At 39.0% G+C, this 21,092-nt stretch overlaps 1 protein-coding gene across 2 annotated transcripts in view; it reads left to right on the top strand.

The window, feature by feature from the left end:
* Positions 1-11,183: 11,183 nt before the first annotated feature.
* LOC124149484 (protein PHTF1-like) overlaps positions 11,184-21,092 on the top strand; it is a 48,574-nt gene continuing 38,665 nt past the window's right edge. The window contains exon 1 of one of the 2 annotated variants that reach the window (XM_046521102.2): positions 11,184-11,297. In XM_046521102.2, coding sequence (XP_046377058.2) covers positions 11,284-11,297 — 14 coding nt within the window. In that variant the 5' untranslated portion in view covers positions 11,184-11,283. The remainder of the gene's footprint in view (positions 11,298-21,092) is intronic. The other variant, XM_046521101.2, reaches the window with a different exon arrangement.

Here is a 21,092-nt window from a genome sequence, read left to right as displayed (position 1 = left end):
GTGTGCGAGTGTGTGAATGATTGTTCGTGGACAAGGTTAACTAAATATCACTGGCCATCGACAGTGTGTGAATGAGTGTTCGTGGACAAGGTTAACTAGATATCACTGTAATGGACAAAGTTCCTCGTGAATGAGTGTTCGTGGACAAGGTTAACTAGATATCACTGGCCGTGGACAGTGTGCGAGTGTGTGAATGATTGTTCTTGGACAAGGTTAACTAGATATCACTGGCCGTGGACAGTGTGCGAGTGTGTGAATGAGTGTTCGTGGACAAGGTTAACTAAATATCACTGGCCGTGGACAGTGTGCGAGTGTGTGAATGAGTGTTCGTGGAGAAGGTTAACTAAATATCACTGGCCGTGGACCGTGTGCGAGTGTGTGAATGAGTGTTCGTGGACAAGGTTAACTAAATATCACTGGCCGTGGACAGTGTGCGAGTGTGTGAATGAGTGTTCGTGGACAAGGTTAACTAGATATCACTGGCCGTGGACAGTGTGCGAGTGTGTGAATGAGTGTTCGTGGACAAGGTTAACTAGATATCACTGGCCATGGACAGTGTGCGAGTGTGTGAATGAGTGTTCGTGGACAAGGTTAACTAAATATCACTGGCCGTGGACCGTGTGCGAGTGTGTGAATGAGTGTTCGTGGACAAGTTTACTAGATATCACTGGCCGTGGACAGTGTGTGAATGTGTGTATGAGTGTTCGTGGACAAGGTTAACTAGATATCACTGGCCGTGGACCGTGTGCGAGTGTGTGAATGAGTGTTCGTGGACAAGTTAACTAGATATCACTGGCCGTTGACAGTGTGCGAGTGTGTGAATGAGTGTTCGTGGACAAGGTTAACTAGATATCACTGGCCGTGGACAGTGTGCGAGTGTGTGAATGATTGTTCGTGGACAAGGTTAACTAGATATCACTGGCCGTGGACAGTGTGCGAGTGTGTGAATGAGTGTTCGTGGACAAGCTTAACTAGATATCACTGGCCGTTGACAGTGTGCGAGTGTGTGAATGAGTGTTCGTGGACAAGGTTAACTAAATATCACTGGCCGTGGACAGTGTGTGAATGAGTGTTCGTGGACAAGGTTAACTAAATATCACTGTAAATAAACAATGGTTCCTCATGAATGAGTGTCCGTGGAGAAGGTTAACTAGATATCACTGGCCGTGGACAGTGTGTGAATGAGTGTTCGTGGACAAGGTTAACTAGATATCACTGGCCGTGGACAGTGTGTGAATGAGTGTTCGTGGACAAGGTTAACTAGATATCACTGGCCGTGGACAGTGTGTGAATGAGTGTCCGTGGACAAGGTTAACTAAATATCACTGTAAATAAACAATGGTTCCTCATGAATGAGTGTCCGTGGAGAAGGTTAACTAGATATCACTGGCCGTGGACAGTGTGCGAGTGTGTGAATGAGTGTTCGTGGACAAGGTTAACTAGATATCATTGGCCGTGGACAGTGTGTGAATGAGTGTTCGTGGACAAGGTTAACTAAATATCACTGTAAATAAACAATGGTTCCTCATGAATGAGTGTCCGTGGAGAAGGTTAACTAGATATCACTGGCCGTGGACAGTGTGCGAGTGTGTGAATGAGTGTTCGTGGACAAGGTTAACTAGATATCATTGGCCGTGGACAGTGTGCGAGTGTGTGAATGAGTGTTCGTGGACAAGGTTAACTAGATATCACTGGCCGTGGACAGTGTGTGAATGAGTGTTCGTGGACAAGGTTAACTAGATATCACTGGCCGTGGACAGTGTGTGAATGAGTGTTCGTGGACAAGGTTAACTAAATATCACTGTAAATAAACAATGGTTCCTCATGAATGAGTGTCCGTGAAGAAGGTTAACTAGATATCACTGGCCGTGGACAGTGTGCGAGTGTGTGAATGAGTGTTCGTGGACAAGGTTAACTAGATATCATTGGCCGTGGACAGTGTGTGAATGAGTGTTCGTGGACAAGGTTAACTAAATATCACTGTAAATAAACAATGGTTCCTCATGAATGAGTGTCCGTGAAGAAGGTTAACTAGATATCACTGGCCGTGGACAGTGTGCGAGTGTGTGAATGAGTGTTCGTGGACAAGGTTAACTAGATATCATTGGCCGTGGACAGTGTGCGAGTGTGTGAATGAGTGTTCGTGGACAAGGTTAACTAGATATCACTGGCCGTGGACAGTGTGTGAATGAGTGTTCGTGGACAAGGTTAACTAAATATCACTGTAAATAAACAATGGTTCCTCATGAATGAGTGTCCGTGGAGAAGGTTAACTAGATATCACTGGCCGTGGACAGTGTGCGAGTGTGTGAATGAGTGTTCGTGGACAAGGTTAACTAGATATCATTGGCCGTGGACAGTGTGCGAGTGTGTGAATGAGTGTTCGTGGACAAGGTTAACTAGATATCACTGGCCGTGGACAGTGTGCGAGTGTGTGAATGAGTGTTCGTGGACAAGGTTAACTAGATATCACTGGCCGTGGACAGTGTGCGAGTGTGTGAATGAGTGTTCGTGGACAAGGTTAACTAGATATCACAGGCCGTGGACAGTGTGCGAGTGTGTGAATGAGTGTTCGTGGACACGGTTAACTAGATATCACTGGCCGTGGACAGTGTGCGAGTGTGTGAATGAGTGTTCGTGGACAAGGTTAACTAGATATCACTGGCCGTGGACAGTGTGCGAGTGTGTGAATGAGTGTTCGTGGACAAGGTTAACTAGATATCACTGGCCGTGGACAGTGTGCGAGTGTGTGAATGAGTGTTCGTGGACAAGGTTAACTAGATATCACTGTAAAATGGACAAAGTTCCTCGTGAATGAGTGTGAATGAGTGTTCGTGGACAAGGTTAACTAGATATCACTGGCCGTTGACAGTTAGCGAGTGTGTGAATGAGTGTTCGTGGACAAGGTTAACTAAATATCACTGGCCGTTGACAGTGTGCGAGTGTGTGAATGAGTGTTCGTTGAGAAGATTAACTAAATATCACTGACCGTGGACAGTTAGCGAGTGTGTGAATGAGTGTTCGTGGAGAAGGTTAACTAAATATCACTGGCCGTTGACAGTTAGCGAGTGTGTGAATGAGTGTTCGTTGAGACGGTTTACTAGATATCACTGTAAATGGACAAGGATTCCTCGTAAATGAGTGTTCGTGGACAAGGTTAAATAGATATCACTGGCCGTGGACAGTGTGCGAGTGTGTGAATGAGTGTTCGTGGACATGGTTTACTAGATATCACTGTAAATGGACAAAGGTTCCTCGTGAATGATTGTCCGTGGAGACGGTTTACTAGATATAGCTGTAAATGGACAAAGGTTCTTCATGAATGAGGAGACGGTTAACTAAACATCACTGGCCGCGGAAAGTGTGTAAATGTGTGAGTGAAGTGGCGTGTCACGGTGTGTCGAAAGGTCTATCAAGTGGATGTGGTGCAGTGCCCTGGTCGGAGTTAGTGCGTATGTTTTTACTCCTCTTTTAGCAATTTATACCAGCAGTTTCATGGCGGGGGTCACAAGAAGTGGGCTAAACACAGTGTTCCCATGTGTGAAATCGAACCTGAGTCTTCGGCGAACGCTTTAACCACCAGGTTACCCCACCGCCCCTGCACTGGTCTATGGTATCGATCAGCAGATTTGCAGCATCGTCCCTAGATGTCAGGACTCGCAACTCGTGAAGATCCGGGGTGGAATAGATCTTCAGCAACCCAAGCTTGCCGTCAAAGGCGACTATGCTTGTCGTGAGATCCGACTAACGGGATCGGGTGGTCAGGCTCGCTGATTTGGTTGACGATTGCCATCGTTTCCCAATTGCGTAGATCGATGCTCTTGATGTCCATGAGTGGATTGTCTGGTCCAGACTGGATTATTTACAGACCGCCGTCATATAGCTGGAATATTGCTGAGTACGGCGTTAAACCACAAACACACAAAATACATCAGCACTCGCTGAATGGGGTTCGAGTCCCAGATCCCTGATTATGAACCTAGGCGTGTCAGCACCCGTGACCATCTTTTCAACATCAACGACATCTGGCTTCCTTGCCGTTCCTCATTGTATATAAAATCAAGCTAAATCCATGACACCACTGAAATACCGTCAGAACAGAACAGAATAGAACTTTATTACGCCCAAGGCTACAAAAAGTAGCATGTTGAGGTTTAACAGGAGATGTGACGTATAATAGTGATGGTAGCTATACTAGTTATTTATAAATGTAGCCATTACTATTTTACAATATTTTGATAATTTTTTCAAGAAGATATTATTTTTACAATGAAACATCTGTTGAAGTTTAAACATAGATGGATGTACAATACGAGTCTTTGGTATGTATAATTGTCTTACTTCTTTTAAATATTCACATTTAAAAATATAATAATATTCATCCGCAATGTCTTGGCTTCTACAAACAGTACAGTTTCTATCTAATAAAGGGGTGTGATTCCATCTTCCACATTCAATCGGTAAATAATGGCAAGAAGTTCTGAAAAGTAGTTGTGGTATGTACACTCGTTTTGGTAAATTACAGATATGTTTCCAGTGAGATATTATCTTCAATGACTTTATAAAATTTTCCTTTACTTGAATTTGTGACATCAGAATTCCACCGTTGTATAAACTGATTTTCCAAACAAGTTCTAATCACACATGTAAGCCAATCAACTGATGTCAATGACTGATTTATCCAAACATTGTTATTACCTGTCATAACAAGAATATGTTTAACAAACTTTAGCCAATTTTGGTGTTGATTATTTACAGTGTAGTTATAATACAATTTTCTATACACAATTAATGAAAGTTTGGTGGCTTTTCCAGATAGCAATCTTCCCCAAAAAGTGATGATTCTTGTCATGACAGTAATATACAGAGGTTTTCGGCCTGTTTCGCCGTATATCATATATAAAGGGGTACTTTTCTTTACAGGAATTAGTTTTCTTAAAAAAGATAAATGTACATTTTCAATCATTGATAAATTTTCAAAACTCCATACTTCACATCCATATATTTAAATTGGTAGAACAATAGCATCAAATAGTTTTAACTGACAACTTATAGATAAATTATAATATCTAGATTTTGTTAAGATAAAATGGACTGCCTTTGCTGCCTTCTCACACAGTTCTTTCTTGTTTACATTAAATGTACAGTTTTTATTAAATATAATACCTAAGTATTTGTATGATTTAACGTTTTCTAAATGTTTATTGCAAAGAGAGAATTTGGTTTCGTAGTGTTTCTTGATTCCTCCAAAAATTATTACTTGGCACTTTTTTACGTTAACTTTCAATTTCCAGTGTTTACAGTATTGTGTGAATCCATCTAGTAGTTTCTGTAGGTCTTCCTTACAGTTTGCTATTAGCACTGTGTCATCGGCGTATAATAATGCAAAAAGAACTATTGATGTAGTTATAATTGATTCTTGGCAGTCATTATTAACAGTTATACCTTCACAGTCTTGAGATATAAGAAAAGGTTCAAGGTCATTTAGGAAGATGGAGAAGAGAAGAGGTGATAAGTTCTCTCCCTGTCTGACACCTTTAGTACATGAGAACATTGGACTTGTTTCATCTTTGTTAGTCACACATGATTTAATTCCTTTATACATATTGAGGATAACTTGCAGACATTTACCGTGTATACCTTCTTTAATAAGTTTACCCCAAAGTCCAATTCTCCAAATATTGTCAAATGCTCTTTCAAAGTCAATAAAACAACAGAATAAATTTTGTTTTCGATTCGTCAAGATGTCTATTAGGCTATAAAGAGTAAATATGTGATCCATTGTCGAATATCTCTTCCTAAATCCTGCTAGAACTTCTGAAATAGCACCTATTGAGTCCAAAAATGTGGTAAGTCTGTTATTAAGAACCGAGGTGAATAGTTTACTCAGACAACTGGCTAATGTAATGGGCGGGTAATTTTCTGGATTATTAATGTCTCCTTTGTTTTTGTAAATTGGTTTTATGATTCCTTTTAGCCAAGTTGTTGGGAAATGTCCACTGTCAAGTACCTTGTTAAACAAAAGTTCATAAGTTTTAAGCATAATATGTTGTGTACTTGTGATATATTCCTTTATAATGTTGTCTATTCCACTTGCCTTGTTGTGTTTCAGCTGTGATATAGCATGCAATATTTCAGGTGTTGTCATTGGCTGATTCCGAACAGTATCATGTGAGTCTGTATTAAAGTCAATGTTCGTATCTGTTTCAATCTCACTATTTTCATTCTGTGCCCTAAAATATTCAAAAAGCTCATCAATAGGTGACGATTTATCATTTCTTGTTCCACGTTTTAACAATTTCCAGAAAGATTTAGTGTCATGTTGTTGCAGATTATCTATCTTCTTTTGCAACACATCTCTATGGAGTCTACTATATTTGACAAGAGTCTTTTTATATGTTCTGCTTGCGTTTACGAGCCTCATTGTATTTTGCGTTGTTTTATCTTTATTAAAAACTGTGCTGGCCTTGTGGTACTTCCCTCGTGCTATTTTGCACTCTTTGCCAAACCATGGTTTAATTAATTTGACATGTTTTACAGTATTCGATTCCCTGATGGTGTAAGTTCCAAATGTATCTTTAGCTGCCTTGATGAAAATTTCACTTAATTTATCCACAATGTCATTAAGGCTATTTTCTTTGTTTTCACCGAATCCTACCTCTATAAGTTGCTGGTTGATGTGATTGATTTCATCTGTGTTGACAGCAGCAGTATATTCCTGAGATAGTCTGTTGTTCCATTTCCTAGTTTTATTTTGAATGGGTGGGGTGTTGTGAGGTTCAGTGTCTATGGTTATTGGTGGTATGTTCAGTGTGAGAGAGATTGCACTATGTACATCTGAAAATAAGGGATCAAATTCATGTACTGTGAAATCTGATATGTACTGAATAGCATCATATGTTAAAATTGAGTAGTCCACCACACTAGTACCTTTGCATGTTACTTTTCCTATAGACTTATCATTTCCAATTCTTCCATTGTGAGTAAATAAATTATTACTTTTACACAAACCCAAAAGTGTGTTACCATGAGTGTTCAGATGCCCAGTATCCACAGAGAACCTATCATCAAAAGATGAGCTGAACACCACATCACCGCACTCAGAGTCGGGTGAAGCCTCGGGTGTAGTTGAAACCCGCATATACACCGAGATCGTTAAGTCCTTGTTTAAACATGAACGTTGCGTGCAGGCATTCATAAATATTAACACCATTACTCACTCACAGGCAAGGAATGTCTCAACGTGTCGACACATCGCTAGTACATATTAAACATAATGACGTAAGAGTCCCTGGGGTGGGAGTTCGCTCATCTCCGGCCGTCAGATGAATAACCAGTTCCTTGTTCGATTACCACGGGACACGTTACCATCAGTTACCTCCGATCCAGCCCCATCACAACCCGACGTAATTACCGAGGCAGTTCAGGCACTGGACCCACAAAGAGCCTGTGAAATGGCTTTCTAGGTTAAAGTAATTTGCTTAACTAGTCTGTACGGGCCCATCCCAAGTGTTTAAATATATGTACTTCTACAGCCAAGTGCAATATCGCTGCGACCTTGGCACCGAGCTGGTGGCAATGATATATAAGGATGGGGTGACAGTCGACTATATGTTGTCCACTTGATCATAATGCCGCGTTCGAGGTGAGATTGTTTATTGAATTGGTATATGGTACTGTACGTGGTGGCATTTACTGAGAGTTTGATAATGTTATACCACAGTATACCAGTCTCTGTCCATCGGTCGATTTATGTCACTCTTAGGTACGTGAATGGTGTTTTGACTGGGTGTTTTTCAGACCAGTTTGCCACAGATATTGTCCTTCATTGATTTATCATCGCGACATTGCAAATACATAATTTTCCACCGACACCGTCCTTTATTGATTTGCCAGTGCCATATGGATTCTCAAAAGCTCAATGGATTTGATTGAAGTTTTGCAATCTTAATTTGCCACCGATATTGCCCGTCATTAATTCACCATCGACGTGAAAAGGTTTCATATGGTGTTTTGACAGTTGATTTTTTGTGGACATCGGTTTCGCATCGATATTGTTCCGCATTTTTTTTTAAACACACACACACACACACACACACACACAAATGTCAGTTAAGTATAACGCTCTATACTTTCATCACATACCATATACCGGTATATACATAGTCCCTGCGTTAGTCGATTAATTTTAATTCAAATGGATCCTTTTCATCAATGATAACCATAAACTCTAAAACAATATAACAAGGCGAATTGTGACTTAAATTAGAGGTATTCAGTTAGACCCATTTCGGGAAAAGTGTTCTGTCATCACACGTCTTTTATCATACCACCCCGGGTAATATATTCTCTTCTTCCCACCCCAGATCAACTCAAACAGTTTTTTTATGCGTTATCACGAAAAACAGTATGTATAGCGTTCGTGTTTCGGTCAGGTTAACTGCTGTTCGAATTCGTTACGCCAACTGTTTTGCGAAACACTGTCTTTCGTAAATGCCAAAAGACTTCGGTGGTGGTAGAAATCCATGTTCATATTGAATGTCTGTTTTACGCAATAGGGCTGAAACCAAGTATTCTTTTGTCTATTTGCAGATCGCTATTTGGCAACATCTCCCGTAGAGAGCCATGTGCAATAATGCATTATTTACCTTTTTTTAACCAAGCAGTTATTTCCCCTGAAAAGATCATAAACGAAGTGTTTGTTTTGATAAACTACGCCGTGAAAACACGTGTTTTCCAGGTCGAAGTCTATAAATAGCATATACTACTTTCGTAGCGAGTAACTACGTTGATGATAAGACATTTCTTCACGTGGAACACGGTATCGAACGGATGCTCATTTTAAATAGCTTTTGGGGATTAATCCTGAATATAATTTTGCATTACCGTACTGTCAACCAAAGATTTGTAAACCTGGGTTATGGTTAAAATGGACCCAAGAAAAAACAATCCCAAATTGCCAATTACGGCTACATGCACATCAGTTGATGATGTAAAGCAGCACCATCTATAAAATAAAAAAATCACTGTATAAAACATAGCCAAGAAAGAATGTTGTTATATTATTAAAAAACAAATTTACCAAAATAAAGTACTGAGATGAAGATGGCCTGTTCCACTATATAATCAATATCACCTCAATCAATACCGATTTGTTTTCTTATTAAAATTTCACCCAATAAATCATGATACATAACCAAATTAGTCATCTAAATTCATGACTTACTTTATGTTGCTGTCCTTTATTTATGTAGGCATATTTCATATGTTTGTGTAAATTACAGTGTAGTTGTGTTGTAGTTTGTGTCTGTTGTGTCAAGATTAGATATTTTTTCAGCTGCAGCTACAAAACCAGATTAGTCTTTTTTTATATTTAAAACTATAATCCTGAATGTTTTAAAACAAAAATACCTTGCAACAATGTTTTTTTGTGGCAAGCAATTTCTTCTTTTAGACTAATTCTAATCATCTAGACTTGCTTAGTCTATCATACACACCCTGAAACAAATATATCCAAAGTAGTCCATGCAAGTCTGTAATTTTTGCCAGGATAGATTACTGTCCTGCATATGAAGAGAGTCTCTGGTGACATTTTTTTAAATATTTTATAATGCTGATTTAACAACTGCTATTTCTGTAAAACACGTTCATTTCAGAGACTAGATGTTAGTCAAAGACTTGCTGAGAGTACTAGAATAATATTATTTTTCTATATATACGTATTCGACGTAATAACCGCCCCGCTCTAATAAGCGCCCACGGCGATTTTTGCTGATATATTAGAAGTGAACAATCCCAATTAGCCCCCCTCCCGATTGATCAATGTACACAAGACTTATTTATTCGTTTATAATGCGCACTCGTGTGTTATATGCACCCTTAATTATGGGCAATTAATTTTTGGAAAATGTTTCTGTCGTGTATAATACGCACAGACTCTTCTTTTGTTTCATTTCAGGCTGTTAGCATAAATCATGAAATTTACGATCTTAAGAAACCCCTATTTCTAATTTTGAGAGCGCCCTGGACGCTTATTACGTCGAATACGGTATATATTTCGCGGTCATCATGCAGTACCATGGCTATGTGTTAAACCATGTAAAATATGACGTTTGATATATCTATTTATTTTTTTAATTTGAAAAGAGAACATTGACACTTACAGAAAACTATATACACCATACTTTGCCAGATATGTCTTAGTCTCTCTCACAGTCCCTGGACCATGTTGTTTGAACCCATATAAAAGCGAAAAATCAATCTGTTCAACGCTTCGTGTGGCATCAGTCGTCTGTGTGCAAAGTCGAAAAATCTATTGAATTACAAGAAACAGACCCCTTAGTTACTTACAGAAGTGGAAACAACTTGCCGAGAACATTTTATATTATATCAAAAGTATTATAATGCGTGTCTATTGCCATATGGCCTATTCTAATGTCGATTTCCATTTCAAGCTGTTTTATTTGTTAAAAAATGTACATGTATCATCCGTTGTGTATTAAACGCAACAATCATCCGTTGTGTATTAAACGCAACATATCTATCTTGGGAAATAATAAAAAAATAAAATATTAATTTTTTTTATTTTTGTTTGAACCTTTCCCCTCAACCCTTTTGGTAATGCAAAAGCCCTAAATATAGCAAGTCTATATTTTCCTCAGTTTTTGTTTTGTTTTGTTTTTTCAATTTAAATGGAGTATATCAAAATTACAGGTTTTCAGAGACTAAGCGTTAGTTCAAATCGGTTGCAACGGTTGTTGTTTCGATCCATTCATATAACAATCGATTCACTTTTTTATCTGATAGATTTCTTGTGCAGTGTACGTAGATGATGCGTGTATAAGTTAATATAGACATACTCTGACCATACGACTTACAACGTGAACATCGGATAAAGCCATTCAATCAATATTTCCGACATTTCATTCGTAACGTGGGTAATCGTATCGTCGACATTAGCTGCCTATTGTTTTAGATTGCGGTTGTTCATAAGTGAATACACAAAAATATATGCTCAATAGCATGTCGAAGCTACATTTGCTAGATAAGTGGCCGCGTATTTATTGATTCTAACAACATGCATAAACACGTGACAGGGCGTAACCTATTTCGTAACTGTCTATCAGAGGTCCGTTGTGGCGTCGTTCTTATTCCGACAGTGGGTAGGAGAATAGTATGACTGTTCTGGCACTCTTCAAACCACCAAGATAGGAAAGTCTTACCCTTTCAGTTTGACAGGTGTTACTGTGTATTGTTATCATCGAGAAAGTCACCGGAACGTGAATGAAAAAAATAAGGTAAATACGTATGTTTGTTGATAGGATGACGATTGAATTTCTAGTGTTACTTAGTAAAATGGGTTTTGAGTTCTTTTCGAATACGATCTTGTACATTGTCAATATGTCACATTGACATTGGGTGTCCACAGATGTTCCTAGTTTTCAGCGAGTGACATTGTTTTGATTTTGAATGCATATAGTTCTGCAACGATAAGATGGTTACATGTGGTCGATTTCTACAGAATGCTCAATCTTTTTTACCGGTCTCCCTCCGTTTGGTCAAAGGTGCTACTGTATGATTGTGAGTGTCAAAAACTAACTAAAATGTCCGGTGTTTCTTTCTCTCTTTCTTTTTTTCAAAATCGACACATGATCATGTTTTGGGAGAGCATTTAGGCCTACTGACGTGAGATATAGTGTCAGTCTTGGGTTGAAGGTCCTTTGATGGACGTTATATTTTGTAACTTAAAAAAGTTATATATTTGTATACTGGCCACCAATCTCATTACAATCAGATCTGTTACTCCGATATGATACCTCTCCTCGTGATGATCTTAGCAGGTCACGTCAGGTGAACCTTCTGATCAGACCATCAACATGGAGGCTTCTAAATTCTTAGTGAGAGAAGTATTCCGACCAGTGTATCTAAAATGAGATTAAGTGACATTTCCTGAGTGTACTCTACTACATAATGAAGGCTTTATCATCGAATTGTTGTGGATATCTTATACACTCTGTCGTTTTTTAGCTCTGTGTCATCTACCATGTCTACATTTAGAAGGGCATACCATCAAAGGCATATGTATATCCTGCAGGGTTTTTTTGTTTTTAAAAATTGAAATTTCCGAAGTGAGTTGAAGCAAAGACGTATATAGAATACGTCCGTGGTTGAAGTGAGAGAAATGAAGCCAAATCATTTTGGAAAGCGTGACATCTGATTTATCAAGAACCTGTGCATCCTTCATTTTGTGCGTAGAATCCAACTCACTCACTGACAACTTCGTTGCTCAGGGTTGCTCAGGGTTCACCTGACACAACCTTCTATTCTATGAAGGTGTCCTCATGTTAAAACTGGGGGACAGGTGGCCAAGTCGTATCAGGTGCCGCACTTAGCTGCTCAGAGTTGCGATCCTTGGGCACACCAGAAATCTATGATTGTGGGTTCGAATCCCGGTTCACTCCAATAAGGTTTCAAGGCTTGTCAGCACCGTACCCGTGCTTGTGGGTTTCACCGAAGTGGTAAATGTCTAAGACCTTCATCACTTCAGGCTTTCCTCCCACATTAAGATGACATGACGTGATATAACTGGAATGCTGTTAGAAGCGGCGTTAAACACAACTCACTCACTCATGTTAAAGCAGAGTTATGGTATTAGATCTTTTTTAATGAGACTGTCTGCATGTCCACTGAGCAGTTGTCATAATTTTTCAAAGTTAATCTGAATTGTTTCAAAATATGAATTTGAATGGGTTTTTTTTAACTAGAAGCAAAATTCTTCATTTCAGATCGTGTAATGAGGGAATGAAAACAGTGGAATAGAACATTTCTGTCAGATGACTTTATACATGGCAATAGTGGTTGATTGATCTATTTGTTATTCAGTTGATCAGGGCATTTAAAATGACTATCGATTGCCAGAGTGTTTAATCGATAAAGCAAGTCTGTGCACTACTGGCCATTGACCAGATTTTGAAATTTTTCTATGTAATATCTGAAATATTCAGAAATTTAAGTTTACTTTGCCACCTACTTTGATTTGTTTTACAAGCTATGAGTGTGATGTGAACACGCACAAGCTTATTTCAATCTGTTGGTGGAGAGGCTGAGCAGAGAAAATGTGCATTCAATGATAATAGGAAGAAACTTTGCACATTTATAGACTGATGCCTAGAGAACATTTTCAGATATCGAGGCACGCAAAATATTTTCATTTTGCACATGTGCAGTAGATAAAGAAAATGTTGCCTTTCCTGGCTACTGTTGTAGCTTTGTAACTACCTAGCATGCACTAAAGTGACGGTTTTATAAAAAAAATACTGATCCACATACTGGTTATGTGTTGAAAATAAAAGAGAGTCATGTTTATGAAAACTGGTCCTCACACCAACAAAATCCTCTGTATTTAAGTGAGGACTGTTTGTACTAGCATCGGTTTTTACACCCCTTTCTGCAGCCACAAGAGACCAACTCTTGACGAGATTTTGATGCGTGGTGTAGTGTCGCCGAATTGGGGGTATACTGACCACTTTCCGTTCAGGCTGTGGATGGAGTGACTGACCAAAAATGACCTGCCTAACAGGTAAGCTGCCCTTCTGACAGTGACATGCCGTACAAGAGTTGCATGCGTTGGATGGCATGAATTGAGTATTTCATGGCAAACAGTCTTTCTGGCTTGATCAACATTCATGTCAAGGCTTGTCATGTCATACATCAGCATTGATCAGTATGATGAACCTCTCAATGATGTTCAGCATCTGTCATGCTTCCAGGAGCACAAGACAGAGTGACTAGAGCCTGCATGACTTCTGGAAAGACTTGCTATGTAGTCCAGGCCATCTTCGTACCATGTCTTGCAAAGGTTCAGACAGTATCTCATCCTGTCAGAGCATGAAACACTGGAAAAGCACATGATTAATCTGGTCCAAGACATGCTTTGATTTCATGAGCTGCCAAATAACGGAAACTTTTTCCTGTCCAAAAGGCTAGCCACAGTTCTAAATAAATTGGCAAGCTGATCTGGAAAACCATAACTGCAAGCACTACAACATCTGTATCTACTGTTCATACCATAATCTTGTCTTGGCCATGTTTTGCAGCTTGAGCAATGTGAAGCATCTTCGGCTTCTTCGTGGTTGCAAGTGAAGGCAGTTCATGTTACCGAGGAACACTCAGTACCTGTTCTCCTTCTGTGACAACAACTTCCTTGTCCTGCTCCTGGACAGACTGAATAAAAGCCTTTGACAAAAATCGGAAAAAGTTCCTATTTGTTGCTTTCTTCATGTAAATAACTCTGCTAGTTTCCTGGTAAAGTTGCGGTGCCAATAACACGTCTACGTCTACCTGAGCCCTGTTGAGCTCTGACTGTTGCTTTTAGACTGACTGTTGTTCATGTATCTATCCCAGATCAGATCCACAGTGTCACATTTCGTAGCTGTACATGGATGAGTGGTATGAATACTTCTCCAGCATATTCATCAATTGTGTTGACAGTACCAGGTTTCAACATTTGAACAGTTGCAGCTCCATCAATGAACTAGTAACAGAAGGCACTTCAGATGTTGCTGCAAAACTTGTTTCAACACGGATGGTGGAAATGTCTGATTTTTATGATGGGTAAAAAAACCATCTAAATTTCCCCAACGTGTTTGACACCCAATGTGCAACCTGGACAAGGGTTCCATGTCAATCTTCATTGTTTTCAGTTCTTCTTCACCAGGTTTTACGGCTTTCAATTTTGAGTTCAGCCATGCTAAATTGTTACGTAAAATGACACTGTTGATTGGCTTTGTTCTGTCCACCAGGCGCTCCTCTGTGAAAAAACCTCTCATTTCCCAGCTGCTGAACACACTTGACAGATTGCAGAAGCTCAGCACCTGCTATTTATCTAGTATCAAGGACAAGCAAATCCAGACTGTACACAAAGGGCCTTCTGAATTCTTGGATGACAGCTTCAAAAGAACAGACATCCTTAGCAAAAGCTTTCTGTACACTAGCAGTCTGATCATGGTGGTGTTCCATTTTGTCTCCCCTTTTGATGTCTCAAATTCTCCAATCACCCAAGACACCTCTAGTCCAGAAACCATCCAGACACAGGCATTATTTTGTCTCTCTGACAACTCACATATCTTTGAGATGAACTGGTATCCAACGCATGTAGTGAGTGTGATCCAAGGCAAAGAACCCTAGAACAAGTTCTGTTGGCACATCCAAGTACATGGCAAAGTTTGCTTCCCTTAGGGAACACACTTATGCCAGAGGCATCACTTCCCTTTGTACACCAAGCATTAAAATCCAACATGGCATTCCCTTCTAGAGTAGTTGAGGTAACACATCTTCAATATGCATTATGCTGTATACTATTCAGTGAAGCTGCTGTGATTTGATGAGCTTACTTGTGTGAATAACATGTGTTCTGCAGTTTTAGGTGTGACAATCTCTGCTTGTATATTAGTGCATGTATCCTTCCACTTCCTGACATCACGTCACAGGCAGTTTTTAAGGCAGCCATTTCAATATGAAGACCCCCAATCATAATGACTTATTTGTGTTTGGGATACTTCTCAGGCCATTACCCCTGTTTTTACATGGCTAGAGCATACAAAGGTTGGTCGAATGTAATGATACAAAACTGTCCTGGATTCAAATGCTCTACAACACTCTTCACAACATCCTTTGAGTGTTTGATGATTGACACTGTGTGAGCACTTTCCTGAAACAGTAGAAGAACTGATTGGGAAATGAAGTTATCGTTGTTGTTGGCATGATATGCAGCCCAAGATACATTCATGTGTTTCATCTGTTGTGTTTCATCTGTTGTGTTTCATCTGTTGTGTTTCATCTGTTGTCATGATCATCCTTCTCGTGTGTCTGAGGAAACGGAAGGGACATTTGTGTCGTAGTTTGTCAAATGCTTAACTGTCTTGGAACTAAAGTGCCCATTCATAGTGGTTGTTGCACCATTATTACCTTCACTATCAACACTCCGGTGCTGAAGCAGCAATATGCTAGTTCCATGAAATGAATCTTGATGATCTTGGGTTATTATGGGTTATATTGTCAATAGCAGCTGTGAAGACTTGACTTTGCATTGTCAGAGGGCATACTACATTTTTTTCTTTCGAATTGTTCACATACTCTGTTGCCTAAATCAGTTGGGATACGGAATACTCTGTCTTAAGAGATGCTTATGCCAAGATCATGTAACTTGTCGACCAACTCTCTTTTCCAAGTCTGACCATGATGCATCAATGCAATGTAAATAGAGACTGAGGTTTCCTTATGAAAGATGTGTCTTGTGTACAATGGTGTAAGTTGCTGTTGTTGGTGGTGAGTGCCTGTGTCTGACACTGCTGTATTAAGAAGCTGAGAAATTGTAAGTGTTGCTTGAGATGAAGATTCATGACTTTGGTCCTAATGGCACCTTCCAGTATCATTCTTGCTAAAGTAACCAATAAACATAGGACATCAGCTGTGGGTTTTTCAGTCTCCTGGCTTCAGAGAGCCGTCAAACACTTACTATTACTACTATGATGTTTGGCTTCCAAGGCAACCAAAAATTAGCGTTTTCAATTTGTGTTACACATTCTTGGAGCTCTTTTGTCTACTTCAAATGTTGATGTAGAACATCAGATCAGGCTGCAGGCAGTTAAACGAAGAACCAGTGAGTTTTGTGAGTGTCTAAGTTACAGAAAACACAATTTTGAATAAACGGGTGTTCATTGTTTTTAAATGTTATTTATTAGTATATAATTATGTATTTCTTCTCTTTGTATGTCCCTGTAAATGGTTAACTAAGAATTTATTTGTGTTTATTGATTGACTTTACATATTCTTATGATATATTCTATATGATGACCAATTTTGGTGCTTTTATCATTAAATGCACATTTCTTAAGGAAACCCGATCTTAGCCGCTCCACTATGTGGAAAGAGTGTCAGTCAACTTCTGTAATACCACCAACCAAGTGGGGATTGCAGGCTGGAATAAGTCCACAGCAACCTGTGCTTGAAGGCGACTAAATGGATTGGGTGGTCAGACTTGGTGAATCATTTGATTCAAACTACCACAAACATATCAAAGGGTGCAGATCTTTGTTCACAATATCAATCACTGGATTGTCTGGTCCAGACTGCATATAGCTAGAATATTGCTCATTTAAACAACAAAGTTGTACCTCAAAGAGAGGGAATCGAAACACCTGTCAACTTACTGTACAAGCTGTGTTGTCATCTGAACTGCATGTGATCACGCAGTACTACAAATTAACATTTTTATAATCTCTGGCATCACATTTACATATTTTTTTCATCAGTCCATTGTGATGAATAAGAAAAATACGTTACTAAACGAGTCCCTGTTAGATACCTTTTTTTATTAAGACTGTATTTTAAAGCATATTTAAAAAGCAAAAGTGAGTAACATACATTTTGCAATACACTAGTTATGATCAAAATGATATCTTACAGGCCAAATGTAGTCATTTATTTATTTCATAGTTCTATGTTGAAAAAAAACGTCCCTGAGATAAAGGTGGTGTATGAATGCAAAATTCCTAGTTGAGGATTTGATAATGGACTGTTCTCTTAAAGTGCACACTGGGTATAAAGTGTGCAGCTTTCTCCAAGACCAGTTTAAAAAAAAGATAAGATACAGAATCAAAAAAGATGTTGAAAATACAATGTACCATAAACGCAAATATAACCAAGTAAGAAACATCTGCATGGAACAGAAGAATCGAGTTCACTGATGTCAAACTTGGTTCAGTGTAGGCGAGAGGAGCCCGAGAGACGGTTGGGTCAATCAGTCATGTCATGTTAGATTGCATTGGTTGATATGGGAGGACATATTTCTAACGACTGTCCACTTTGGTCAAGTTTAAGTGGGGCTACTCTCATTTGCGAAATTAAGTTGAAGGTCATAAGAAGATGCGGCGATGAATGTTGTGTTTGTGTATTGGTGATGCTTTGAACCTTATGATGCCACAATGCTTGCTAGATTATGGGCAACTGTAATGGACAAAATATGTAAAAAATAGTAATTATACAGGGAGTGTTCAGAAGCATGCATAATATATCTATGCATCTTTTGAGATTTGTGAAAATTGGTTGTGTCTCTCATGATTAGATTATCCGTCTTGGAGCAGAGTAAAGATTGTGGAGAGAAGCAATATGCTACCGATGCCCCCTTTCTTATGATCAGCCGATGACCAATAATTGCCGTAACCACACCTGCTGTATGTTTATTAGAAAGTGGGGCTGGCTATCGATATAGATTATAGAGATCGATAATCACTAACTAAATATTGATCAGTTATCAATAAATATGTGAGAAGTAACTTTAAACAAATATTTAAGAAATTTCCGTAAGAAATCAACATATTTCATGCCACTAATAAGCAGTGACACATGCATAGATGATTTTGTGGACATGGGAGATAAAACAAAAACAGTTGCTTTCCGTCTTCGACGATTGACATTAACAAGTCTGTTTCGGTAAATCTAAACTTTATTTCATCATTTATGTAAGGTATTAACAATGACAACAATTTGATATCAATAATTGGTAATATTTCCTCCCACTGATGATAATTCGGATTATCAATCTTATTTGCCAGCCCTATTAAACAGTGATATCAGAGGAGTAATAAAGGGGTTCAGCAATTTGACATTTGATGCAAAACAGTATTTCCTAGAGCTGATCTCCGCATGCTTATCCATGACACTATTTTAATAGTTTGAATTTTGCGATATATGCAGGTAACTCGTGTTTGAAACAAGTGCTCAATTTGGTTCTTTCAGCATATTCAGGAAAAAATGACAGATTGAAAGCAATGACGGAACTAAAATAATGTGCATTATCTGGTTGCGTTTTGGTTTATATAAAATAAAGTAGTCACATTACACCCCTGGGTGTCGTTCTTAAAGTTGTATTAAAACAAGGTGCTTAACTAGCGTATTTGTTTTAGATGTGGTCATGACCTTCTTATGACCTTCAACTTAATTTCGCAAATGAGAGTAGCCCCACTTAAACTTGACCAAAGTGGACAGTCGTTAGAAATATGTCCTCCCATATCAACCAATGAAATCTAACATGACATGACTGATTGACCCAACCGTCTCTCGGGCTCCTCTCGCCTACACTGAACCAAGTTTGACATCAGTGAACTCGATTCTTCTGTTCCATGCAGATGTTTCTTACTTGGTTATATTTGTGTTTATGGTACATTGTATTTTCAACATCTTTTTTGATTCTGTATCTTATCTTTTTTTTAAACTGGTCTTGGAGAAAGCTGCACACTTTATACACAGTGTGCACTTTAAGAGAACAGTCCATGATCAAATCCTCAACTAGGAATTTTGCATTTTGCATATCTCCCGTGGAATGAAGAGGAAGAATGTATAAAAGAGATGCTTATTGACATATATCTACCGGTATATATTTTTTTATAGTGAAGTTTACATTATACATCTTTTCCGTTAGATAAGAGGCCTGTCATATAACCACAAATCTGACCTCATAAGTGTATGAAAGCTACTTTTTGATGTTCATATGTTTTTCATGGGACTGACGGGCTACTTCCACATTCCTGGGGAATACCCTGGTAATTCCATGCAAAAATACACACAGAAGTTTTGTTTTTGATCTTTTGGACCTTTTAATCTTGAACTCAGCGTTGAATGTCCGTTCACGAATATCCCCACTACGACCCTTCCTAGTGAACAAAAGGAAGAAATGCACTCCAAAACTAATATTGAGTTGAACCATACCTAGACCATTGTAGACTGACAGTCTACAGCAATCTACGAATTTACCTCAGTATCCATTTGGTGTTTGGCAGGTTTATAATCATACTCCAATGTTCACACAGTTTGGACCTCACTCTACGAAGGTTCATAACTTACACATAAAGTTAAAGTCAATTCATAAATTATTAACGACAATTGTTATGTTACGTGATAGGCTGGCTCGACTGGCTGATCAAAAATTGCTTTCCGCAAATTGTGGGGCAGGCTTTAAAGTGAAAACATGCTGGTTAGGGCTAGCTATCTCTGAGGACAAATTATTGCCAGCCCCCTGTTATAGCGCACACTTGATTGCCACTTACTTGACTTTTGCTCGTCTTCATACTTGACATAATATGCAAAATTGACTCATTACCACATCTAAAACAAATACGCTAGTTAAGCACCTTGTTTTAATACAACTTTAAGAACGACACCCAGGGGTGTAATGTGACTACTTTATTTTATATAAACAAAAACGCAACAAGATAATGCACAACATTCATCGCCGCATCTTCTTATGAACCTTCGTAGAGTGAGGTCCAAACTGTGTGAACATTGGAGTAACCCCAGGACCCCTTATTTTTTAACACTGGATTGTTAATCAATTAGAGAGATCTTATTATCAATATGAGTATTCGGGGTGACATACAGCTCTATTACTGCACATGATCACATGCCTCTCTCTGGTAACAGAAATTTCATTTTGTTTTAATCTCGGGAACAACATTCATATATTTCACTGATAATGATCTCTATGCATGGGGACAAAGTCCTAAGTGTGGTTGTAAATTCCTATTTTTGTTATGAATTGACAGGACAGTTTGTGCATGTTGTAAGCTGTGAGTGAATGAGTCATGAGGAGGCTTTTGATGACCTGTTGTCTACACCAAGCCAATAACATTTGTCCAAACCTGACACAGACTTAACAGAGCATAACATCAGCATGTTCAGATTAATATGAGTTGTACTTAGAGGTCAATTGACCCATTACCCGTGGAAATGTGGGGTCCGGTTACAGAAGCATACATGATGTATGGCTATGATATGAAACCAGCAATATTGCAGCTACCAGGGCTATATGCTTGTACATAATGGAGGGGGCATGGGTGGCCCAGTCGTCTCAGACGTCGCGATTCGCTGTGCAGGGTTGCGTCCCTTGGGCACGCCAGAAACCTAGGTTTCTAGGTTTGTCAGCACCATACTGGTGCTCGTAGGTTTCACCGAAATGGTAAACGTCTGAGACCTGCATCACTTCGGGCTTTCCTCCCACATTAACCTGACACGCCGTGATATTACCTGAATACTGT

Source organism: Haliotis rufescens, unplaced genomic scaffold, assembly GCF_023055435.1.
Source record: "Haliotis rufescens isolate VD_foot unplaced genomic scaffold, xgHalRufe1.0.p SCAF_1, whole genome shotgun sequence".
Taxonomy (NCBI): domain Eukaryota; kingdom Metazoa; phylum Mollusca; class Gastropoda; order Lepetellida; family Haliotidae; genus Haliotis; species Haliotis rufescens.
The sequence above is the reverse complement of the archived record's forward strand: the minus strand, read 5'-3'. Positions and strand labels throughout refer to the sequence as shown.